The 21498-nt window shown below is 48.9% G+C and overlaps 1 protein-coding gene across 1 annotated transcript in view; it reads left to right on the plus strand.

Moving 5' to 3' along the window:
- Positions 1-21498, plus strand: part of PLB1 (phospholipase B1) — a 129334-nt gene that overhangs the window by 47067 nt on the left and 60769 nt on the right. The window contains exons 13-21 of the mRNA XM_055400362.2: positions 181-260; positions 1189-1264; positions 2205-2309; positions 3364-3420; positions 8436-8507; positions 9297-9371; positions 11681-11744; positions 18433-18491; positions 19966-20039. Coding sequence (XP_055256337.2) covers positions 181-260; positions 1189-1264; positions 2205-2309; positions 3364-3420; positions 8436-8507; positions 9297-9371; positions 11681-11744; positions 18433-18491; positions 19966-20039 — 662 coding nt within the window. The remainder of the gene's footprint in view (positions 1-180; positions 261-1188; positions 1265-2204; positions 2310-3363; positions 3421-8435; positions 8508-9296; positions 9372-11680; positions 11745-18432; positions 18492-19965; positions 20040-21498) is intronic.

Raw genomic sequence — 21498 nt, forward strand, 5'->3', positions numbered from 1 at the left:
ACAGCGGCAGGGCTAAAAGCTTTGAACCAACCCCAAACAACCATCTCCCAAAGGGCCTACCTGTTTAACAAAGAGAGGCCCGTCATGCTCAAACTAGGCTCAAAGCAAGGGTTCCAGAAAGGCCATGGAGCCGTGACCCTGACTTTGCAAATGTTCATCTTTTCCCTTGTATCCCCCTAGGTCCCCAAAGCATTTGTGAACCTGGTAGATCTCTCTGAAGCTCTGAGGGGCTCACACTGGCATCAGAAGACTTTGCTTAGGTAAAAAGGGACGTGGAAGGGGACCAGTATTTGTGACCTGGTGCCACATGCCAGGCACGTGTGAGGCTCTTCACGTGCATTAACTGACCCAAGGGATGGGGTTGGAGAGAGGCTAGGGGATGTGTGTGAGATCACACAGCCAGTGGGGGCAGACCTGGGCTGCAGGAGGGGCCTGAGTTAAAGAATGAAACAGTCACTCTGGTTGACATGGTGCCAGGTGCCCTACTCCCACCAGAATGATTTGAGAGTTTAAAAAACAGCTTAGGCAAAACATCCAGAAGCCAAGAAGTGTTACTTCAGGACATTGGAGAGACAATTTAGCCTAAGTGGATTTTATTTTCACACAACTCGATCCCCATATATGTCTGAGATGTTTCAGAGAATTTAAACTTTTTGAACCTAAATCTTGAGATTTCTGGCCTTGTACCCAGAAAAGATATCCTTCGTGATGTCCTTGGTGATGGATAGCGCTGCAGTCCATGGAGTCACAAAGAGTCGGACACGACTGAGCGACTGAACTGAGCTGAACCCAGAAAAGAAGTTCACATGGATAAAGTCAGGACAGGGACAGCTGGAGGTGGTGGCGATGGAAAGGAGAGGAAAGGGGCATTTGAAGAGGAAGAAGGCAGAGGGTCTCAGAGTAGGGGAAGGAAGGAGAGGAGGTGGGCCTCTGGGGGAGGGAGGGAGGTGGTGCATCAGGAGATGTCCCCATAATGTACCCTTTTTCTTCCCAGTGGGTCCCTCCCGTCCTCCCTTTCTTCTTTCTTTACTTTATTCTTTCTCCTGGACCCTCTGAGACCCCCCCACTCATCCCTTCCCTGCTCCCTAAGCAGCTCCCTGTCCCCGCATCCCCATCTTTCCCCAAGGGGCCACCTGGATGGTCCCAGCACTGCATCCACACTCACTCCTGGCTTGTTTTAACCTGCAGCCCCGTGGCCCAGCCCTGCAGGTGCTCAGGGGAGACCTCGCGGCTGTCCAGTGTTGTGAGCCAGTGGGCTTACCAGGTGAGCCCACTCTGGGACACTGGCTGTTGGCTCACAGGGGAGGGTGGTCTTGAGAACAGAGGTGTAGGAGCAATGAGGGTGCCAACTTGCTGAGGTGGGACCCCACCTGCTGAAGTCAGGACTAAGAGTCAGGAACCAAAGGCAGCAACTCCTCTTGGGTCACTTCCGGGTGGTCACGTGATTTTCCTGTATGTAAAGTGGGGACTACAGTACTGGTTGGTGGGGGAGAGTAGATGGAAGTGCGAGGGTGGTGGTGGTACCTACGGTGAAAGCTGCTGAAGAACTTTGTAGATCACTCCCAGATCGTTTGGTCATATTACCGCTTATACTGTGGCTGCTGAGCTAGTTTGCCCAGATTAGGCTTGTGCCCCAGACTATAGTCAGGGACAATAGCCCCTGAAGATGTGTATCTAGCTTACAGCAGAGACCCAATGACAGTGTGGATGGCTCAGCGGAAGCCTTCATCCCCACCAGCAAACAGCACAAAGCACAGCTCCCACTGATACATGTTACCATGATGATTTTTATCTAAGAAGAAATTTATACCTGTGAAGCTGTATGGCACTTAACTCACTCAGGAAGGGACCGTTTCTGACCGGGTCATAGCATATCCCTCTACAGAATTCAGCCCTTGAAGAGAGCGAGGGGGCCCTAGCTGTGTGCTGGGCAGCTGTATGCTTCTTGAGCTCTCAGAGTATATATTTCAGGTCTAACTCTGCTATTACCTGATGCTAGCACTTCACATGAGAATGAAAACCCAATTTAGTCAATCATAGGGCCCCAAAATATGAGATGAGAGGAGCTTCCAAACAGCATACAAATCAGACCAGCACGGGTGGGTCATTCTGACAGCAGCGGGGGTGAGGGAGTTGCTGGGAGCTCCTTGCTGGGAGCACGGGAGGATGGGCAGGCTGAGCCTTGACGGTGCTCCTTTCTTCAGGAAACTTGGGAACGTCTCCTGGCCTCCAGCAAGTACAATGAGCAGGAGTCCTTCGCGGTCGTCTTCCAGCCTTTCTTCTATGAGAGAGCCCTGCCGCCACCCTCAGTGAGTGAGGCTCGGCCCACACCCTCTCCTGCCCCCGCCCTCTCCTCCACTGGAGACCCAGCCCAGGACATGCAGTCTCAGGGGAAATGCTGCAGTTTTCTCTTATACTCTGGGGCCCATTTCCCCATGGGGCTGGCTAACCCTGTGAGGTGGGTTCCGAAAAGCAGAGCAGCCCGCAGGTAAAGAGCATGGATTCCACACAGACAGCTTCCGGCTCTGGACTGGCTTGTGTGACTGTGGGCAAGTTGTCTGAACTCTCTGTGCTTTGATTCCTCACCCGGGATGTTACGGCCATTGTTAGCAGTCCCTCCTTTAGGGTGGTTGTCAGGGATGAGTAAATACGTGTGAGGGACTTAGAACAGCGCCTGGTATGTGGAAGCCCTCCGTATCTCTCAGCCACGGTGACTATTCAGGGTGGAATTTCCAGGCACCACGCCACACTCCTCTCTCTGCAGGCTCCTCCACACCCATCCTTACAAGGGAGGGTGATTCGATCAAGTTGCTTTCTCACCCAGGCCACTGGACCGATGCCTCTCACCCCAGGAGGCCTGCAACCACAAGTGCTGTGGTGGGTCCAGGCACTGTCAGCTCAGCAAGGTCTCTGACGCCTCTGGGGCTTTAGCACTGTGCCTCTGGGGCAGTTCTTCCGCCAGGCTCTAGGTTTCTGTTTCCTGGAGTCACTGTGTCCCTCCCAGACTTCTGTGATATTTAAATAGTGGTTTAGGAGGAGGAGGAGGAGGAATATTAGTTCCCATCCCCCTCCTACTCAGACCACACCTGAATCACTTCCGTGCCACCTGCTCTTTCTGCTGTTTAGTTCCGTGTGTACAACCCCACGATGACAAGTAGCAGCCAGGCGTGTAACCTGCCCCTTCAGGCCCTCACCTCCCAGCCCTAACCCCAGACAGCAGTCCTCTAAGTTCCCACCATTCTTAATGGGGAAACATGAAGGATCGAGGTGCATCAGGGCCCCCCATCTCTGCCAGGAGAGTATGTGGCAGGGCTATGCCATCCCTCGGGGGCACACAGGGCTCTTCATCTGGTTCTCTTTCAGGGAGAGCGGCCATTCCAGGATCCCACCGCTCTCGGCTTGACTCTCTGGAACAGCATGGTGAGTGGCTGGGGGTCCTGGGGCTGCTCTGATAACCTAGGGTTTGTTCTGTGGAAGGAGGGGCAGGACTCTGATGTCACGCCCAGCCTGCCCACTTGCTGCTGGAGGGGCTGCCGGAACCATGAGGACTCCAGGATGGTGGTGATTCTGGGCCACCAGGGGTCCCTCCCACACCTAGTGATGGCCCAGCTGGGACCCCTGGGAGTTTTCGCTCCTCTTCCCAGAAGCTGGGCTGTAGCCCTGACAGTGAGCAGGGCTCCCTGGAAAGTCTCAGTTCTGCTCTTCCTGGAGGCAGGGACACTTCCCTGGAGTCTGTCTGGGAGACTTCACTGGGAGTCTGACACTAGGGATCAGGCTCACGTAGCGAGTGGGTCCGGGTTTCCCTCACTTCATACTTAAGTGCTGTCATGTGGTTTCCAGTGCCCAGGGTGGTGCATGGAGCGAGCGCAGACTCTAGAGTGATGATGACCTGGGTTCAAAGCTCTCACAGGCTGTGTGAACCTAAGGTCTCAGCTCCCTTTCTGCAAAACCCCTGAGCTGACACATGGTGAGCGTGTGGCTCCCTCCCTCCTGGCCTACGGAGAGTACTCCCCACTGTGACCCTTCCTCCTCTGACTGGGACAGGCTTTCCCCAGACTCTGAAGTTTCCCCCAGGGCTGTCTGGGATTCGTCAGTGGATGGGATGTTCTGTCAAGACTCTGAGCCTCTCCAGGACACCAGACAGAGACCTGATTTTGCCATTTACTTTTTTCCCCATCCAAGCTGTCTTATTTTTAGAATTCCCAAGACAGAAACTTGGCTTTCTTCTTCCTTGAATTAGAAAAATTTTTCTCTCCATCTCCTCGACTGGGGTGCTGTGCTGAGTCCATGAGCAGCTGCAGCTGGGTGTGTGGTAGCCGATGAGACAGGGAGGGCAGGGCTGGCCCAGGCAGCCCGGGTCCATGGAGTCACACCAGCCTTCAGAGGAGGCATTTGATTTCTTTGGATGAGGACCCTTGTTAGTGGGCCTGACCCCTGGGCAAGATATTCCCGGAAAACCACTTGGATGCTGATCTCCTGTGAAGGGCCAGGAAAGGAACCTGACTGGTCCTGCCCAGGCTGCCCTCCCCGACCCTCTCTCTGGGAGAGGACAGCTGATGCTTTAAGCTCAGTGAAACCTCTCTCCTCCCCAGGAGCCCAGAGGGGAACAGAAGATCTCGCATTCAAGACCAAGGACTGGGACCTAATTGGTGTCCCAGGGGCTTTGAGGTGGAGGTGGCTTTTCTAGGTGGGCAGTTACCTGCCCACCCCAAACAGCAGCCATTTCCCAGCAAGAGGCCTCACACTTCCTGGAGCTGAGCCGCTAGGAGAGAAGTGTGTCCCCGGGAAGGTCTGTGCCCGTCTTCCTCTCAGGTGAAATGACAGGCTATCCCACCATCTCACCCCCAGAGCCAGCGCAGCTGCCAGAACACACAGACAGCTCCTGCAGGCCCGGGGTAATTTGTGAGAAATCAGGGCGGTAACAGGTTTCGGGAAAGGGCACTGGGTAACGAACCAGAAAACCTAGGTTCGGGCACAGCTGTGCTTTTGGTTGTTTCTTGAGGTGTGTCACGTGGTCTTTCTGGGCCCCATTTTCTCTCCTGGCCAGCCTCAGAAGGCCTTGGAAAACACAGGAGCGTCCCCCTTGGGTTCTCTCCTGTGTCCTCCCAGGGACATGGGGAGACCACAAGCCACCCTTCCTCTGCCTCTGTGTGGCTCTGCTATGTTGGACCCCACCAAGACCACAGAGCTGTCAAAGCCAGTTATGTCCATCATGCCCAGATGCGGACCCACAGAGGCCCAAGAGAGGGCCACCCTCTTGCTTGGGGAGCAGAGAAGCGCCAGCAGAATTGCTGTGACCACAGGGGCCCGGATTCTACCGCTTCTCTCCTTGGCCTTGCCCCAGGATGCAGCAGTGGGGCTGGCTGGGCCAACCACACAGTGTCTGCTCCCCTGGCTGAGCTCGGGATGGGTGTGAGCTCTGAGAGTTGGTAAAGGAAAACCCCACACACCTAGCACCATCCCAGCCGAATGAACCACCCAGATGGAAGTTGAGCTCCTGACACAAAGCAGAGGAGGATTTGTGTTTGGGACGGAATTCATTCCCAGGCCCTTCCTGCCTCCCTGGTAAATTCTGATAATTCTTGTACAATAGTAGTGTTGACGAGACCCACCTGTGGGGGCTCAGTTGCCAGATCCAGTGGCCACGTTCCTCCACCTTATGCCAAGTCCTGTGCTAGTGTTAGAATCTCAGAGCAGAGCAGGAAGGCTGGGGAATGGCTCCCAGTGGAATGGGAATCTCAAGAGCACGTCTAAGGTCATCCCCCTGCCCCTCCCACGCTCCAGTTCATCTTGGGGCAGGGAAACCCCTGCACAGGAGATGCAAGCAGTCAAAGTACTGAAAGGAGACCAAGAGCAAAGACCAGCATCAGTGTCCCCAGAGTGTGCGCGTGTGTGTGCAGTGTGGGGTGGTGGATGGAGGGACACACGAGCGTCCTTTTGATGGAGCAAGTCATTTCCCATCCTGAGGATGGAGGGTCAGAGCAGGTGTAAAGGGAATTAAAGGCAGCAGGAAGGATGTAGGTGATGAATAAAGAGACATTTAGGATAAGATTATTCATGCAAATGGGTTTACTGGGAAAACCTATGAATCTTCCTTTGGAGTCCTTAAAAAAGTTAGGCTCTGTGATATCCATTTGACTAAAATAATCATGCTGTGGTTTTCTCAGTGTTTCTTTCCAGATTCTATCATTGATTAAATTCTTGAGAGATTGGAGAAATCAGGCCAGTCTGACATCAGGCCACCAAGCCAGGCCCACTGAACACTTTCTTCCAGAGCAGTCCAGAACCTTATGGGTGGGACTCCCATACTTAGAAGTGTCCACCATCAGAATAAAACTGAAAGGAGCTGAGGAGCCCTGCTCTTCCTCCAGCCCCTGAGCAAAAGATTGCCACTCCTTTGCCAAAAGGTTAATTACACCCTTTTATCTGACCTGGTCCGTTTGGGTGACAAGCCAATTCCGAGAAGGGTAAAGTTCTTTTCTGTTCACTGGGCACAGATGCTGGGATAAGATACTGCTGAGGAGTCTAAAAGGATCTTGCAAGATGGCAGAGCCCGTGACTGAGCCAGACAGGGGGGTCCATCCCATAGTCTACTGTCTCTTGTGTCCCTTATCGGGGTCCTTGGGAGGGGAAGGGAGTAGCAGGATGGGGTGCCCTAGGAGCCCAGCCCCTGGGGGCAGCAGTGATGGCAGCAAACACGAGGTTTCCAAATAGTAGAAGTGTGGGCAAGAGAAAATCTATGATCTCTCAAAGCCACTGCATTTCTCTCTTAAGTGTTTACACATGTATGTATGTGTGTGTGTACATTCTAAGTTGCTTCAGTCGTGTCTGACTCTTTGAGACCCTTTGAACTGTAGTCTGCCAGGTTCTCTGTTCATGGAATTCTCCAGGCAAGAATACTGGAGTGGGTTGCCGCACCCTCTTCCAGGAAATCTTCCCGACCCAGGGATCTTGCCGACCCAGGGATGGAACCCGTGTCTTTTACGTCTACCTTCATTGGCAGGCGAGTTCTTTACCACTCGTGCCACCTGGGAAGTCCCTTACAAATGTATAATGAACATTTTAAAATAACAGAAGGAGCTTAAAATTCCTCCTCCGTTGAATTTTCCAACTGCCTTCATTTTCTCATCTTCCTTCCAATGAATTTCCCCAAGTGGATCCTCCGCTGCTCTCCCTGTGGATACACTGCACGCTTTTTGCTGTTGTCGTTAGATAAGCTCCGCTTATCATTTAAGTAGCTGCCTCTATCAGCGCTGATACCGCTATCACTGTTCCTGAAACGCGGACACTCTACTCAGCACTGGGCCGTGCTGTGCCCCATGCCCCTGCGCCTCTGTGTCCCAGTTAGAAACACGGGGCTTGCCAGGTGACCAAGGGTTTCATTCATTCCCTGCTGTATTTGCCCTTCCTTCTCATTCCTCTTCTCCTCTCGGAGGGAAATGTAATCAGGGAGCCAGGCAGCAGCAGGGCAGCAAGGACGGGGGACAGGAAGTCAAGCAGAATAAATAACCGGCTGCTGGCAGGTCAGGAAGCCGGCAACTGCATGAGAGTGATTCGACTGGATCTGGACACCCGGGTCCTCGTGTCAGTGCAGTCTCTCTGGTGTTCAGTTTCCCTGTCATAGCCGTGGGCTGGGAATCGGTGGTTCCTTTCCTGCAATGGAACTCAAGTTGCTGGTGTTCAGTCGCTCAGTCATGTCTGACTCTGCGATCCCACGGACTGCAGCATGCCAGGCTTCCCCATCCTTCACTGTCTCCCTGAGTTTGCTCGGACTCGTGTCCATTGAGTTGATGATGCCATCCAACCATCTCATCCTCTGTCGTCCTCTTCTCTTTCCCTCACTCTTTCCCAGCATCAGGGTCTTTTCTGATAAGTCAGCTCTTCACATCAGGTGGCCAAAGTATTGGAGCTTCAGCATCAGTCCTTCCGATGAGTATTCAGGGTTGATTTCCTTTAGGATTTGCTGGTTTGATCTCCTTGCTGCCGAAGGGACTCTCAAGAGTCTTCTCTACCATCACAGTTTGAAATCATCGATTCTTTGGTGCTCTGCCTTCTTTATGGCTCAACTCTCACATCCATACGTGACTACTGGGAAAAAAAGCATAGCTTTGACTAAATGGCGTTCAGTTCTCTGTGATGTTCAGTTTCCCTGTAGTAGGAGCAGTGGGCTGGGCATTGGTGGTTCCTCTCCCGCAGTGGAATTCAACTTAAGCGGGCATTAGAATCCCTGGAGGACTTGATAAAACACAGGGAGCTGGGCCCCACCCGAGGGTTGGGGACTGGGAAGTGGCATTTCTAATATGTTCCCAGCTGATGCTGCCCGCTCAGAGTCACACTCTGAGAAACACAGGGTGAATGAGCCTCTCTCAGTGGTTCCCTAGGATGCTGCCACCTGTGTAAGACTTTGCTGTTCTAAATATTACCTTCTATTCCAGATGCAGCCAGCAGGACAGAAAGATGAACCGTTCAGTCCAAAACAGAGAAAGATTCTGAAATGTCCCTCCCAGGTAGGCAAGGACTGGAGGGGGCGAAGGTGGGGGCGGTGAATCTCCTACTGATTTGGGAAGAATGGTGGCGTCACAAAGAAGTGGGCTTTGCTGTGAAAGTGGGTCTCACCTGGATGAGACATTAGCCCCATTAGAGTCGTGGGTCTGTTCTTCTGGGCCTGGGCACAGCTAAGGTTTCTACCTGTGGGCCAGGAGAACAGTTTTAATAGAACTCAGGCCCCTTCCATACCTATGCATGGCATAGGAACAAAGCCACGGCTTACCTGGCCCCAAATGCCAAGACGGGTGTCTTAAATATATGCCTAGTGTATAGTAGGTGTAGAATTAATGTTGATGAATAAATTAATTTAAAAAATGACAACGTAAATGAGTAGAATTCCTCTTATCACGTAACGCTGGTCAAATTTTTGGCTTTCTTGATGAACTGGTAAGTTTTTTGTTACTGGGCTGTAAGAACTATGCAGCTCATCCTATTTTTCTCTTGGCCTTGGCTCTCAGGAAACTTTAAGTTCTCTTCTCATGGAAATATACCTACTGCGCCTGGTGGCATGAACCTCAGGTAGAGAACAAGAGATGCTGACTGTGGCAAATGGGAAATTTCAAAGTGTTAATGAACTCCTGCAGGGAACTAGTGGGCAGTACAGAGAAGAAGAGCCAGAGAATGGTTTTCTCATCATTTAAAGGATGGCATGAATGTTTCAAATTGGCCAAAGGCATTGCTGGATGATAAGACCTGATACTTCAAGGATATGGATTCCTGGATCATGGTTACATTATCTTTCTCTGCAGGAGAATCCCTATCTGTTCACCTACAGGAACAGCAACTATCTGCCCAGGATGCTAAAGCCCCAGGTGAAGATTGAGGTATGGAGAGGTGTTCTGTGGTTGACAAACATGCAAATGAACCGGGGGCAGCCACTTGAGTCTTTGGAAGCTTCTGAGGAGTTCTTTATGTCCTGGATCCGCAGAAGCAGGCTGGAGAGGGTAAAGGAACACGTGTGTGGGTGTCCCCTAGGCGCTTGAAGCAGGCTGCCCTCCAACTCCATCTTTAAAATGATCTTGGCAACCAGCATCCCGTGACTTCACTGGGTATGCTGGGGGCTCAGTGCTGCCGGCTCCCTGTCTATTTTGATGTGAGGCAAGAATCTTTGTATATGATTGTGCTCAGTCCTGTCTGACTCTTTGCGACCCTATGGACTGTAGGCCACCAGGCTCCTCTGTCCATGGGATTTCCTAGGCAAGAATGCAGGCGTGTGTTGCCATTTCCTCCTGCAGGGGATCTTCCCAATCCAGGGATCAAACCCGTGTCTCTTATGTCTCATGCATTGGCAGGCAGGTCCTTTACCACTAGCGCCACCTGGGAAGCCCTAAAAATCTTCAGGCCCTCCTCAAATCTCTGACAAGTCCTTTTAAACTCATCCGAGCCCTTAATCTGAAGAGAAAGTCAAGAAAAGACAGAGAAACGGGGTGAAATCTGAAAGCAGTCAATGTGGAAGTCCTCAGCCGTGAGCCTCACACTCACTCACGTCTTCCTCATGACTTATCTCATGAGTCTTTTTCTAATACTTCCTGTCGAGATTAGATAGGGCACTCCACAGTCCTCTGAGGACACGAGAAACACTTGTCATCCTCCTTCTCAGAGGACCAGGGACCAATGTGGGTTGAGGCGAATTCAGTCTTAGCACCACCCCTGCCTCCCTACTGGACAAAAGAGGGTGCAGTTTGCCCTGGTGGTGAAGGCAAAGCTGATGGCCAGGGCCTGCATTGCAAAGCCCGAGAGGTAACAGTGTGAAAGACTGGTTTATCAACTCATCCCACACTTTCTCACTCACATCACAGCAATAGGGATACATCTAAGAGGCAATACGGCTCGGTGAGTTGAGCGAGTGGGCTCTGGCTTCAAACCCAGGTTCTTCCTATTACTGGCTCTGTGTCAGCAGGCAAAGGACGTAACCTCTCGGTGCCTCGGTTTTTCAAATCTGGGAAATGACGAGCGTCATCATCCTACCTCATAGATGTATTAAATGGTAATAAGCTATAAAGTATAATGCACATTTAACAGTAGGAGTTTGAGTGAACTCCGTGAGTTGGTGATGGACAGGGAGGCCTGGCATGCCGTGATTCATGGGGTCGCAAAGAGTCAGACACGACTGAGCGACTGAACTGAACTGACCAGGCCATGGGTTTTAAATAAGAGGGAGCAATACAGCCCTTCAGGGTACACTTACCGAACACCAGTTGTGTACCTCTAGGGTGCAGGCTCCATGAGGGAGGGGCTCAGGGCAGGTATCCAGTCACTGTTAGCTGAGAAACTGAGTGGGTGGATGGAGACCATGTGTAGGAGATAAAAATACAAATAGTCTGGTGGGGTCAGCCCGCAGTGGCAGCACAATGCACCAAGCACTGTGCGGTTCCCGCGGGTATCCTGAGAACACCGCTGGAGGGCACAGGACAGACAGGAGGGAGTTGAGAAGGCATCCCCAGGGTTCCCATGACCTCAGCCTTGGGGTGACTAAGGTGCAGCTAGGTGGGTGGGAGGGCGGAAGCAAGGAGAGGGAAGAGGAGAGAGAGGGCAGAGGTAGGTGTTTGGGCAAAGACACGGAGAGGACAGAGAGACAGGTGGACAGTCTGGAATGCCGAGGGCCTCCCAGGCCCTGCCAAGGAGGACGGACTTTACGCTGCTGTTAGTACAGAGTAGAGACATGATTATTTCACCAACAAGCATTTACTGAGCTTCTACTATGCAGTGTTATAGGCTCTGGAGACACAATAATCAAAACAGACAAAAATTCCTGCTTTCACTGAGAATTTGGGCAAGGGAGTGGTTTTTATGTTGAGGGAAAAAGAGTCCTCTGAATGGATTCAGAAGGCAAAGGAGGAAGCCCACAGGCCAGCAGCAACAATGCTGAAGAATACAGCCGTGTTTTAGAAAGAGGTGATGAAGCCTGAAATTAGGCTGAGGGCTGAGGGACTAGAGAAGAGGGGCAGGCCTGGGAGCAGCTGGAAGGGGTTTTGTGGACACCCGGTGTGAGTGTTCAAGGAGAGGGACAACTCCTAAAACATGCCCAGGTTCCTGTATTAAGTGGTATCTCCCCAGCAGAGGCACATTTCTCACCCAGTTTCTTAGGGGGCAAGAACGATTTCTTATTATTTCTCCACGTGTCTCCTTTCAGGTGAGAGATGGAGCGGAAATCAGGTGCTCTGACAAGGATCCCTCTGACACGATTCCCACCTCAGGTACATGGCTCAAGTCCAGTGACTTGTAAACTCACGTGAGATCTAAACCCATCACAGTAAGAGTAGCCTTAGGATGTCAGTCCCCACAATCTGAGATATACCTGAGAGGTTTGCACGGCCATCCAGCTCTGTGTGTATACTTGTAAGTTCATGCCTGTATTTGGTTATTCTGTAACAAAAATGTGATAACATATCAGAAAGCATTTATTGACCATTAACTGTGTGCTAGGCCACGCTCTGCAAAGGGCCCAGTGTTGGGTGAGTGAGCTGATGTCATTGTCCCCACTGGGAAGCCTCGATGAGGCAGATTTGTTCTGTGAAAAGCAGAAGTACCTTTAAGCAGGAAGCAAAAAGTCCTCACTCTGAGTAGAGCTGTATCAGGGTGTACTCAAACACCGCACAGCACAGGAAAGCACGAAGGCTTACACACATGCTGTTTTCACTACTTCTTGGTATTTTCAAAATGACTGTTGCTGGGTCATGAAAGTGAGACTCATGGAACATTCTAGGCAGAGACCTTCCCAAAGAGGGGCTGCCTAAGGGCTGGACCTTTTCCTCCAAATGAGTCAGCCTGGGGGTGATAGCTGTGTGCACAGGACCTTGGAAGGTCCCAGGTGGGGGGATGTGGTGGCCCACATGACTCAGAACCTCAGCCTGGGAGCATTTCTGCCACTGTGCAGTGGGTTCTCGTGCGTCCTGGGGAGTGACTCGTGTGTTCACTGATTTGTTCCCTTGTTCACTCATCTGTTAGATGATTGTTGAATGCCTCCTACGTGCCTTCCAGGATAGAAAGCAAAGTTGGGAGATGTCACGGTATGCAAATCTTTGTGGTCAGGTTGTCTCCTTTTGCTGAGTGTTAGTAGAACAAATAAGTGTCAACTTACCCTTCATGCCTGTCTTAGCTCTACACGCTCTAATCAAGCCAAGTTACTGGCAAGTAAGCTAAAAATCTTCTCACGGAACACTTCAGTATGTAACTGGTTCTTGACTAAGTTGCAGAAGAATGGAATAGGTGATAAAAGTCTTACACACACACAGCATCTTTATGCTTTTCCCCCATATTAGTGACAGCCACTTCCTGTTGGTTAGTTTGCTAGCAGAATTTTAGTAACAGAAACAAATTGTTAGCTTCATATGTAGGCTCTCCAATAGCAAAAGCTCAAAGATGTATGTGTATATGTATATTATATATGTGTACATATATGTATATGTATGTATACACGTGTGTCTATACATATATGTGTGCATATACATATGTATGTTTGTATAAGAAGAGGGAGAGTGGCATTTGTTTTATTTTTATTTTGTTTTTGTTTTTAAATTTTAAAAGTTTTGATATTTGCCTTCCTTTTTAAATTTTTAAAAAATTTATTTTAATTGGAGGCTAATTACTTTACAATATTGTATTGGTTTTGCCATACATTGACGTGAATCCACCCCGGGTGTACATGCGTTCCCCATCTTGAACCCTCCTCCCACCGCCCTCCCCATCCCATCCCTCTGGGTCATCCCAGTGCACCAGCCCCGAGCATCCTGTATCATGCATCAAAACTAGACTGGTGATTTGTTTCACATATGATAATATACACGTTTCAATGCCATTCTCCCAAATCATCCCACCCTTGCCCTCTCCCACAGAATCCAAAAGACTATTCTATACATCTGTGTCTCTTTTGCTATCTCGTATACAGGGTTATCATTACCATCTTTCTAAATTCCATATATATGCGTTAGTATTCTGTATTGGTATTTTTCTTTCTGGCTTACTTCACTCTGTGTAATAACCATACACCCTACAGTGAAATGATATCAACCCTCTTTTAATCTTATCATTCTAAAAGGATGGTCTGTACAGATTTTGCAATCTGTCCAGATTATGTTCCTATCACTATGATGATAAGCAAGCAATCCATTAGAGCATATCTGAACATCTGAAAGCCAAATGAAACATGAACCTCTCCTTTATCCCCTGACCCTGGGGATGGTCCTGTTTATCAGCACTTGAAGATATAAGCATAAGAAATCTTGAGACCTTGAGATATGAGATGCTCTGGTGATAGTTGTTTGGATAAGCAGATCGACAGATCCAGGCATCCTTGATCTAACCAAGTAGGCCTGGGAACAAAACACCAGCACTGGCCAACTGGGTGGCACTACTCATGGGCTAATGCTGGGTTGGCTCCTAAAATGCGTCATTTCGGAAAATGGCCACAGCTAACTGGACAAAATGAAAAACACATTTCATTACTGCACTTGATATCTGATTGGACATTTTAATCATACTTGTGGCTGTTGGGGCAGGAGAAAGACTTAGCATCAGGTCACGCTATTATCACCCTCGATAATTGTCACATTTTTGGTGAGGTCATTCACCCTTCTGGAGACCATGTTTACAATTTCTAATTGGGATGAAGGCATCGGATATGTACTTATAAGAGCAGATCATCTATCTTTACATCACCAGTGAGTCAGCACATGGTGGGAGCCTGATAAACATTTGTTGAACTTATCTTTATTGCAGAGTATTTCTACTTCAGCAAATTAAGAATTCCCAGGGTTGAAAAAGATCCTAAAAACCCATTGCACCAAAGTGCCATCCATTAAGACAATTTTTCACTGAGATTATCTTATCAAATAACTGTTTTACCTTCAGAGTTACTTTCAAAAACCGTCTTTGTAGTCCCCTTTTCTAATGTCTCTCTCAAACCAATACACCCAGCTAATGAACAAGTGATAATTTTAAAATAAGTTACTGCCTTCATCAAAAGGCCACAGCCCCTGGCCGCCTGGGTGCCTCACATCACTCCATCTGGAGCCCTTAGGTGATAAACCTCTTCTGCTGATCTGTGGGGTTTGGGATGAGATATGTAGAGCTGATGTAAGTAATTTTTATTGCCAGTTGCTATTTGGTAGCACGAATAAGTGAATGCATGCATGCACGCTTCTAGTTTTTTCCTTCTGGTCTGTGGGCTGTGGCTTGTGTTCAGGCTCAGTCATGTCTGACTCTTTGCGCCCCTATGGTTTTCAGTGCATACATAAAATTTATTGAATGCTACCTCCTGTGGGCTTTATAACTTCATAAGTACTTACATCATTTTGTATTACTTCATGGCCCTGTCCATAAGATCATAGGGATAAGTTAAAAAAAAAAATACAGTGGGCCTTGAGGATGACTTAAGGTTTGCCCAGTGAGAAAAGGAGTAGCATTTTGTAAACAGAAAAGTGGCAATAAGGAGCCAGAAAGGGCACTGGCTGTCTATTGAAGTTGGCTATCTTGAAGTCAAGGTGCTAATTCCATGCAAAGGGGGAAAAGTCACAGCATTTGAAAACAGAGCAAAGTTAATTCTATGCCACGGTCACCAATAGTATAAATTAGAACAAGTCATTTCTAAGTCCCTGATGTCATTTATTTAAAATGAGCGATTCCAGCGCTGATATTGAAAATGCCCAGGTTACGGCACTGTGACCACCATGGGCTTCGCTTCACTGTGAGTCAGTGGTGAGCTGTCAGTATGCATACTATCCAGTGTACATCCTGAAGCTGTTTCCAGAGTCACCACATGCTCATGAGTCTTGGGACCTAACTAGCCTGTGACTAGGAAGTCATGATGCCCAACAGAGAATAACAGCCTGCCTGTCCCCTGGTGGCACAGAGGTTAAAGTATCTGCCTGCAATGTGGGAGACCTGGGTTTGATCCCTGGGTTGGGAAGATCCCCTGGAGAAGGAAATGACAACCCACTCCAGTATTCTTCCCTGGAAAATCCCATGGACAGAGGAGCCTGGTGGGCTATAGTCCACAGGGTAGCAAAGAGTCAGACACAACTGAGCGACTTCACTTTGTCCCCTTGGTGGGACCCACCTACTGAACAAGTTCAAACTCACCCCAAGACACTTGGATGAATGTATTTCCCTTCCCTGCAGTTTCCATCATTTAGAGCTTCGAGAGCTAAACTCAAGTCCCTAAAATCTGAGAGCAAAGGGTTGGGCAGCTCTAGCTGACAACTGAGAGAAAGTTGGTTTTTCAGATTATAGCCTCAAGTAGTTTAAGAACTCCCAAGTGTCAAAGCTTCTCCCTGCCATTCCTTTTTGTGTGCAGTGGGCAGTTTCCTTATTCTGTATTCTAGTCAACCATTTTCTGGCAATTCGTGATCTTTCATCATAGTTTAGATGGCCTTCTGATAAGAGGTCCCTTCTGTAAAAATTTTGATGAGTTAATGATATGTTTATCAACTTCTTTCGAGGTAATGGACAATCTGTACCAGATAATGTTTAGGCTAATCAGCCCACACAAATTTAATCTTATCTCTGAAGAGTTCTCTCCCCAAGGAGAGCAATTGCTAAAGTACTTTGCTGTGGTTCCAGGCTGTGTTTTTATCATATATGATGATATTAACAAAACTCAAATCGAGGTTTCCAGAATAACAAACCAATGAAATGTGTGTGGAGGTTCTATTTTAATAGGTTCCCAGATGAGTCAAACTTCTTCCATCTCTATTTGGTTCTTTTGGTTTAATTATTTACAGGTCATTTCTTACAGAATGGCCAACAGGAAGCCACCCCTTCCAATATACATATCAAACAATATACATGTATGCACACACAGATGTGGACATACATGAGCACACATGTATGTGTGTGTTTCCTTTCTGCCTGCTACAAATTTAGGAGACAGAAATGGCCAGCTTCAGCCACCCCTTTAGAATATTATAATGTGCTTTCAAAGCAAATCTCTCATCTCCTCCACATTTTACCAGCCCCAACGATTTCCCCTAACCTTTGCACACTAGTTAGTGTTCCCAGAATTCACTGCATTACACATTATGGCAACAAGAATACGGTGATTGGCCATCATCATCAGAAGCTAAAATAAACCCTCTAGAGTTGAAGAGAGGAGGTCTTATTTTTCATTTTGTTGCCTTTTTTACCCAGAGCCTGATTTCTTTGAGAAGAGGTCATTTCAGAGTTCTCAGGCTCAGCCCTGTGGATGTGTGCTAATGTCTGCAGCTGGCTTTGTGATTTGATATTGTTCTTCTAACCACAGAGCCTTGGGCCCACCCCAGACCTACTAAATCAGAAACTTTGAGGGTGGGGACCAGCCATCTGTGTTTTAACAAGCTCTCCAGATGATTCTGATGCATGCTCAAATTTGAAGACCACTAATCTCTATATTTTGCATACACACATTCACAGCTATGCATGGTTTAGTTTGCATGCTGTCATAGGAAGGAAGCAGGGACTTTTACTTTTCCAATGAGAGCAAATTCTCAGTGGGAGCGATAGTTCCCCATAGGCGGACCGCATAGAAGTAGGGTAGACAAGATGTTTCCATAGAGGGAGCAAGACCTGGAGATCCCTTTGAACATTGTTTCCGCTGAGTGTGAGCACAGCCTCCCATGCAGATGTGATCATACAACATGTTAATGAGTGAAGGAGACTCCAGGTAGTCAGGTGGTGTCGAAAGCATCTTTTTCTCTGCATTTCACCGCCCTCATCATAGATTGACTTGGTAAAGAAGGGCTGTTGAGAGAACCTCCTGGAAGATAGATTTTAGTTTCTTTATCTTAAGCAGTGGCTCACTGAAATGAAAGGTTTCTTTCCCTGTTGGAGTAGTGGGCCACTCCCTGGTATAAATGCTACATTAGACCTCTTCCAAGGCTGAAAGATAACTGATCAGTTAGTGCAGTATCACACAGCTAGAGACCACAGAAGGCACATCTGAGGAAGATGGAGCTGTGTCAAAGTCGGGGTGACTGTGGGAGGAGGTACTTCAGGGAAGTGGGAGATACAAGGGGCGGCAGGAGGTGAGCTTGTGATTTGATGAAGGAATAGACAAAAGGTGGTACACCCACACAATAGGATATTAGCCATAAAAAGAACGAGGCCCTCGCAGCTGCTACAACATAGGGAACCTTGAAAACATCATGCAAAGTGGAGGAAGCCAGACACACAGGTCACATTTTGTGTGATTCCATTTATGTGAAATATCCAGAATAGGTAAATCCATAGGCAGAAAGCAGACAGTGGCTGTCACAGGCTGAAGGGAGGGAAGAGTGACTGGCTTAGTGGGTACAGGTCTCCCTTGGGGGTGATGAAAATGTTTTGGAACTAGATAGAGGTCATGGTTGCACAACACTGGGAATGTACTAAAGGCCACAGAATTGTTGACTTTAAAGTGGTTAATTTTATGTCATGTAATTTCGCCTTGTTTGTTTTTTTTTTTAAATAGTCAATAGCATAAAGGCATTTCCCTTTTCACTTCAGGAAAACTGAGCTGAATTTTTTTCTAATAAAATATCATATTTTATCCCAAATATCAACAGATCCTAGCATAGATGAAGTATGCTCCACCTCCACCACAGCCCCCTCCTAACTCCCAGATCAGGTCATCAGGAACTGTTCACGCCCTGAGGGTAATGCCCACCTACGGCATCAGGTTCACCCACCACCAGCAGATGCCCCTCTGAAAGTGGGGCCGCCTTCCAGCTCCCCAGCCCTGTGCCCAGGTGCCCCACGGAGGAGACTGGCAGTCAGGCTCCACAGCTGCTACTGCTGGGCTTTAGGACAAGGATGGGCTTTTAGCATCTGTGTCCAAATGGAACTTCCCAACTCTGTGCCGGTCTTCCTGGAACATTCTTCCCTGATTCAGAGGAGACAGGAGGCCCACCTTTTGTTCATCTTTGCGTTCAGTCCACAGGCTGAAGCTGGCTGACATCAAGGTCATCGGAGCCCTGGGCGACTCGCTCACGGTGAGTTACGGATGGTGGAAAGAAAGGCAGGAGAGGAGCAGATCTTGGTTAATAGGAGAATCTCAATTCGAGTCCTTAGGGCTGCTGCCAGCCATGCAACCTCAGTCCCTCTCCACCTCCCTACCCACCCTGGAATCCAGCCTTCCCTACTGGCCTTGAGTTTTCCACTGCCATTCTAACTTCATCTTTCTTCTTCTAAAATTGGATTGAAAGAGACAGCAGGAAGTGGGGGGCCCAGAGGGAGCCCCTGAGATAGAAGTGACCCAGCCCAGACCACACAGCCTGTCGGTGGTGGGGTGGAACATCATGAGGTCTCCTGCCCACGGTGTCGGGCCCCTTCAAAGACCAGATGCTTTGCTCTGTCCACGTAGGAAGGCTGAGGGATCATGCCAAGGGCAATGCGATGATGCAACAGGAACTAGTACTAATGGAGGGGGTGAAAAGCCAGGGTCAGTGGAAGAGACGGAAATACTAAAGATGATCCAGCCTGTGTCTGCAACTGCCCCGTGGTGACCTCCCAGTCCCCACAAAGAGTGATCCAGGAAAAGCAGAATCAAGTCCTTAGAGAGCCGGGGTAGGAGGTGGGGGTCCCTGCTTCTGGTCCACAGCAACTCATTACAGAGAAGTCCAGTTTCTGTTCTCTGGGTCAGTAAAGTCAAGGGCCTTCAGCTGAAATTTCACTCCCAAATACCAGCTGACACCTTTCATGTCTGTGGCCTGTTCACATTGATATGATCTCGCTCAATATCCTCAACAAAACCCTGTGACGTGTATCTCTCCTCAAACTTAAGCCAACAAAGAAGGTGAAGCTGGATGAGGCAAAGTGAGTGCCACAGCCACAGAGCCTGTGCGTGCTGGATACGACAGAACTCTCAGGTCCTGACTCTGAGGCCAGAATCCTGTCTCTGTCCTGCAGCCCTCTTCTCCATGATCCCCCACAGACTCTTTACCCCCCAAAGGCAGGGACACTTCTCCTGGAGGCCAGCCTTCCCCCACTTCCTTGAAATGGCTCGTCTCAGAAAGGGACATGAACCTGCAGTATGTCAGGTGGTGGTTTGAAAAGACTCTGCTCTTTCTTTAGCTGAGGAGTAGGTACATGGCATTTCGTTTTAATTTTCACAATGTACATATGTGAGATCTATTCATATCAAAGGATTATACTTCCTTTTATGATATAGTTCACAACTTTTAGAAAAATGGGGCCCTGAAATGAGTCCTTTGGAAAACCACACTGCAGTCTAATTTCCAGAGCACTTTTGCCAGCCTGGTGTCTGGGCAGGGTTTCCCAGGGTGGGTTCCAGGATTCCCAGCGGGAGCTTGCACTCATTTCTGACAAGGCAGGATTCACATCAAGACGTGGTGCTGTCAAGACTCTGGGTTCTAAAGGGCTTGGCATTCTGGCCTGGCCAGGACAAGAACACAGACCCTCCGGTGAGTAGGCAGGAAAATCACCCCCGTGTTGTTCTCTTTTCAGGCAGGTAACGGGGCCGGGTCCAAGCCTGGAAACGTCCTAGATGTCTTGACTCAGTATCGAGGTCTGTCCTGGAGGTGAGTACAGCGTGGCGAGGCCCAGAGATGCCTCGTCATCACAGGACAGGGGAGGATCCCCCTGAGCATGTAGAAAACAAGTTCTCGAGCAGAGAGATGAGTCACCTGGTGCTTTTCCATGAGAAATTTCTAGGTTTAATTTAAGGAAGGTATTTATCAGCTTTCCCAAAACACTATTTTCCCCCAAACAAGTCTGGACCTGAACAGGAGGAGTTTAGGGGAGAACCTACTCAAACATTTGGGTTGGAAAAGATTGAGCTTCCATTTCTCCCTCTGGGCAGTAGTCTCAGAAAGAGGCAGCAGCCTTCAGAACCACAGTTGTGTCTGAGTCCCAGCTGCCTGCTCTGTGTGACCTTGGGCAAGTTATTCAACCTCTCTGAACTGGTCTCATCTTTGATGCAGAGACAATAATACTGGTTTAGCATTCAAGGCTTGCATGCTAAATCACCTCAGTCATGTATGACGTTGTGTGACCCCATGCACTGAAGCCCACCAGGCTCCTCTATCCATGGATTCTCCAGGCAAGAATACTGGAGTGAGTTGCCAGGCCCTTCTCCAGAGGATCTCCCAACCCAGGGACCAAAACCACATCTCTTAAGTCTCCTGCATTGGCAGGCAGGTTCTTGACCACAAGTGCCCCGGTCACGGGGCTGAGAGAGAATTTAAATGCCTAGCACAGTGCCTGACAGAAAGGAAGGTATAAACGGTAGCTGGGATCACTACTGAAGGGCCTTCATTTAACAGACGAGGAAGCATGGCTCGGAGAGGACAAGTAACCTGGCCAAGATCACACAGTCGGATGATAAAGGAGCAAAAAGTAGGGTAGATGGCTCCTGACCCCTAATCCAGAACCTCTCCTAATTACGTACATATGTCTTGTGCATGCTGGTCCTGCTCCGCCTGTAATCAAATCCAGGCACCGCAGACTGTAGTGAACAGCACTCCAGCTTCACCTTTCAAAGTCTGGCTCATGCCAACGTGAGAGGGCAGGTTTGGTGTTTCCTCAGCCTGAAATCCATCATCTCTGGCACCAGCTTGAACCTGAGTGCTGAGTCCCTGGCCTCCTCCCTGATGATGCTCCGCAGAGTTAAACCCCAAACGTTTTGAGAACCTTTGAAATGTTCCCAGACGCACTTGGCAGAGAAGGAGGAGATATGGAAAAGCTGGGAATCCAATCAACTCTGGAATGCTGTGTATTTTCATGCCTAGAAACCCATCCAACTTTGATTTCCTTGGAATTTTAGAAGTGGTTTGGAAGATGGGTTGCTCTCTAGAAGATACCCTTTAAAGACGGGTTTTCCCCAAGCCAAACAGGAAGAAAACCATGAGGGCAAGCTTTTTTTTTTTTTTTTTCCTTTTTAATGAAGGGGCCCACTTAATTCCCTTCCCTCGAGGTTAAAGCTCAAACTTAAAAAAACAAATAAGTCAGCCCCACTGGTTTTTTATTTGGACATTCTGG

This window comes from Moschus berezovskii, chromosome 11 (assembly GCF_049115385.1).
Source record: "Moschus berezovskii isolate FMDL1 chromosome 11, NW_MosBer_1.0, whole genome shotgun sequence".
NCBI lineage: Eukaryota > Metazoa > Chordata > Mammalia > Artiodactyla > Moschidae > Moschus > Moschus berezovskii.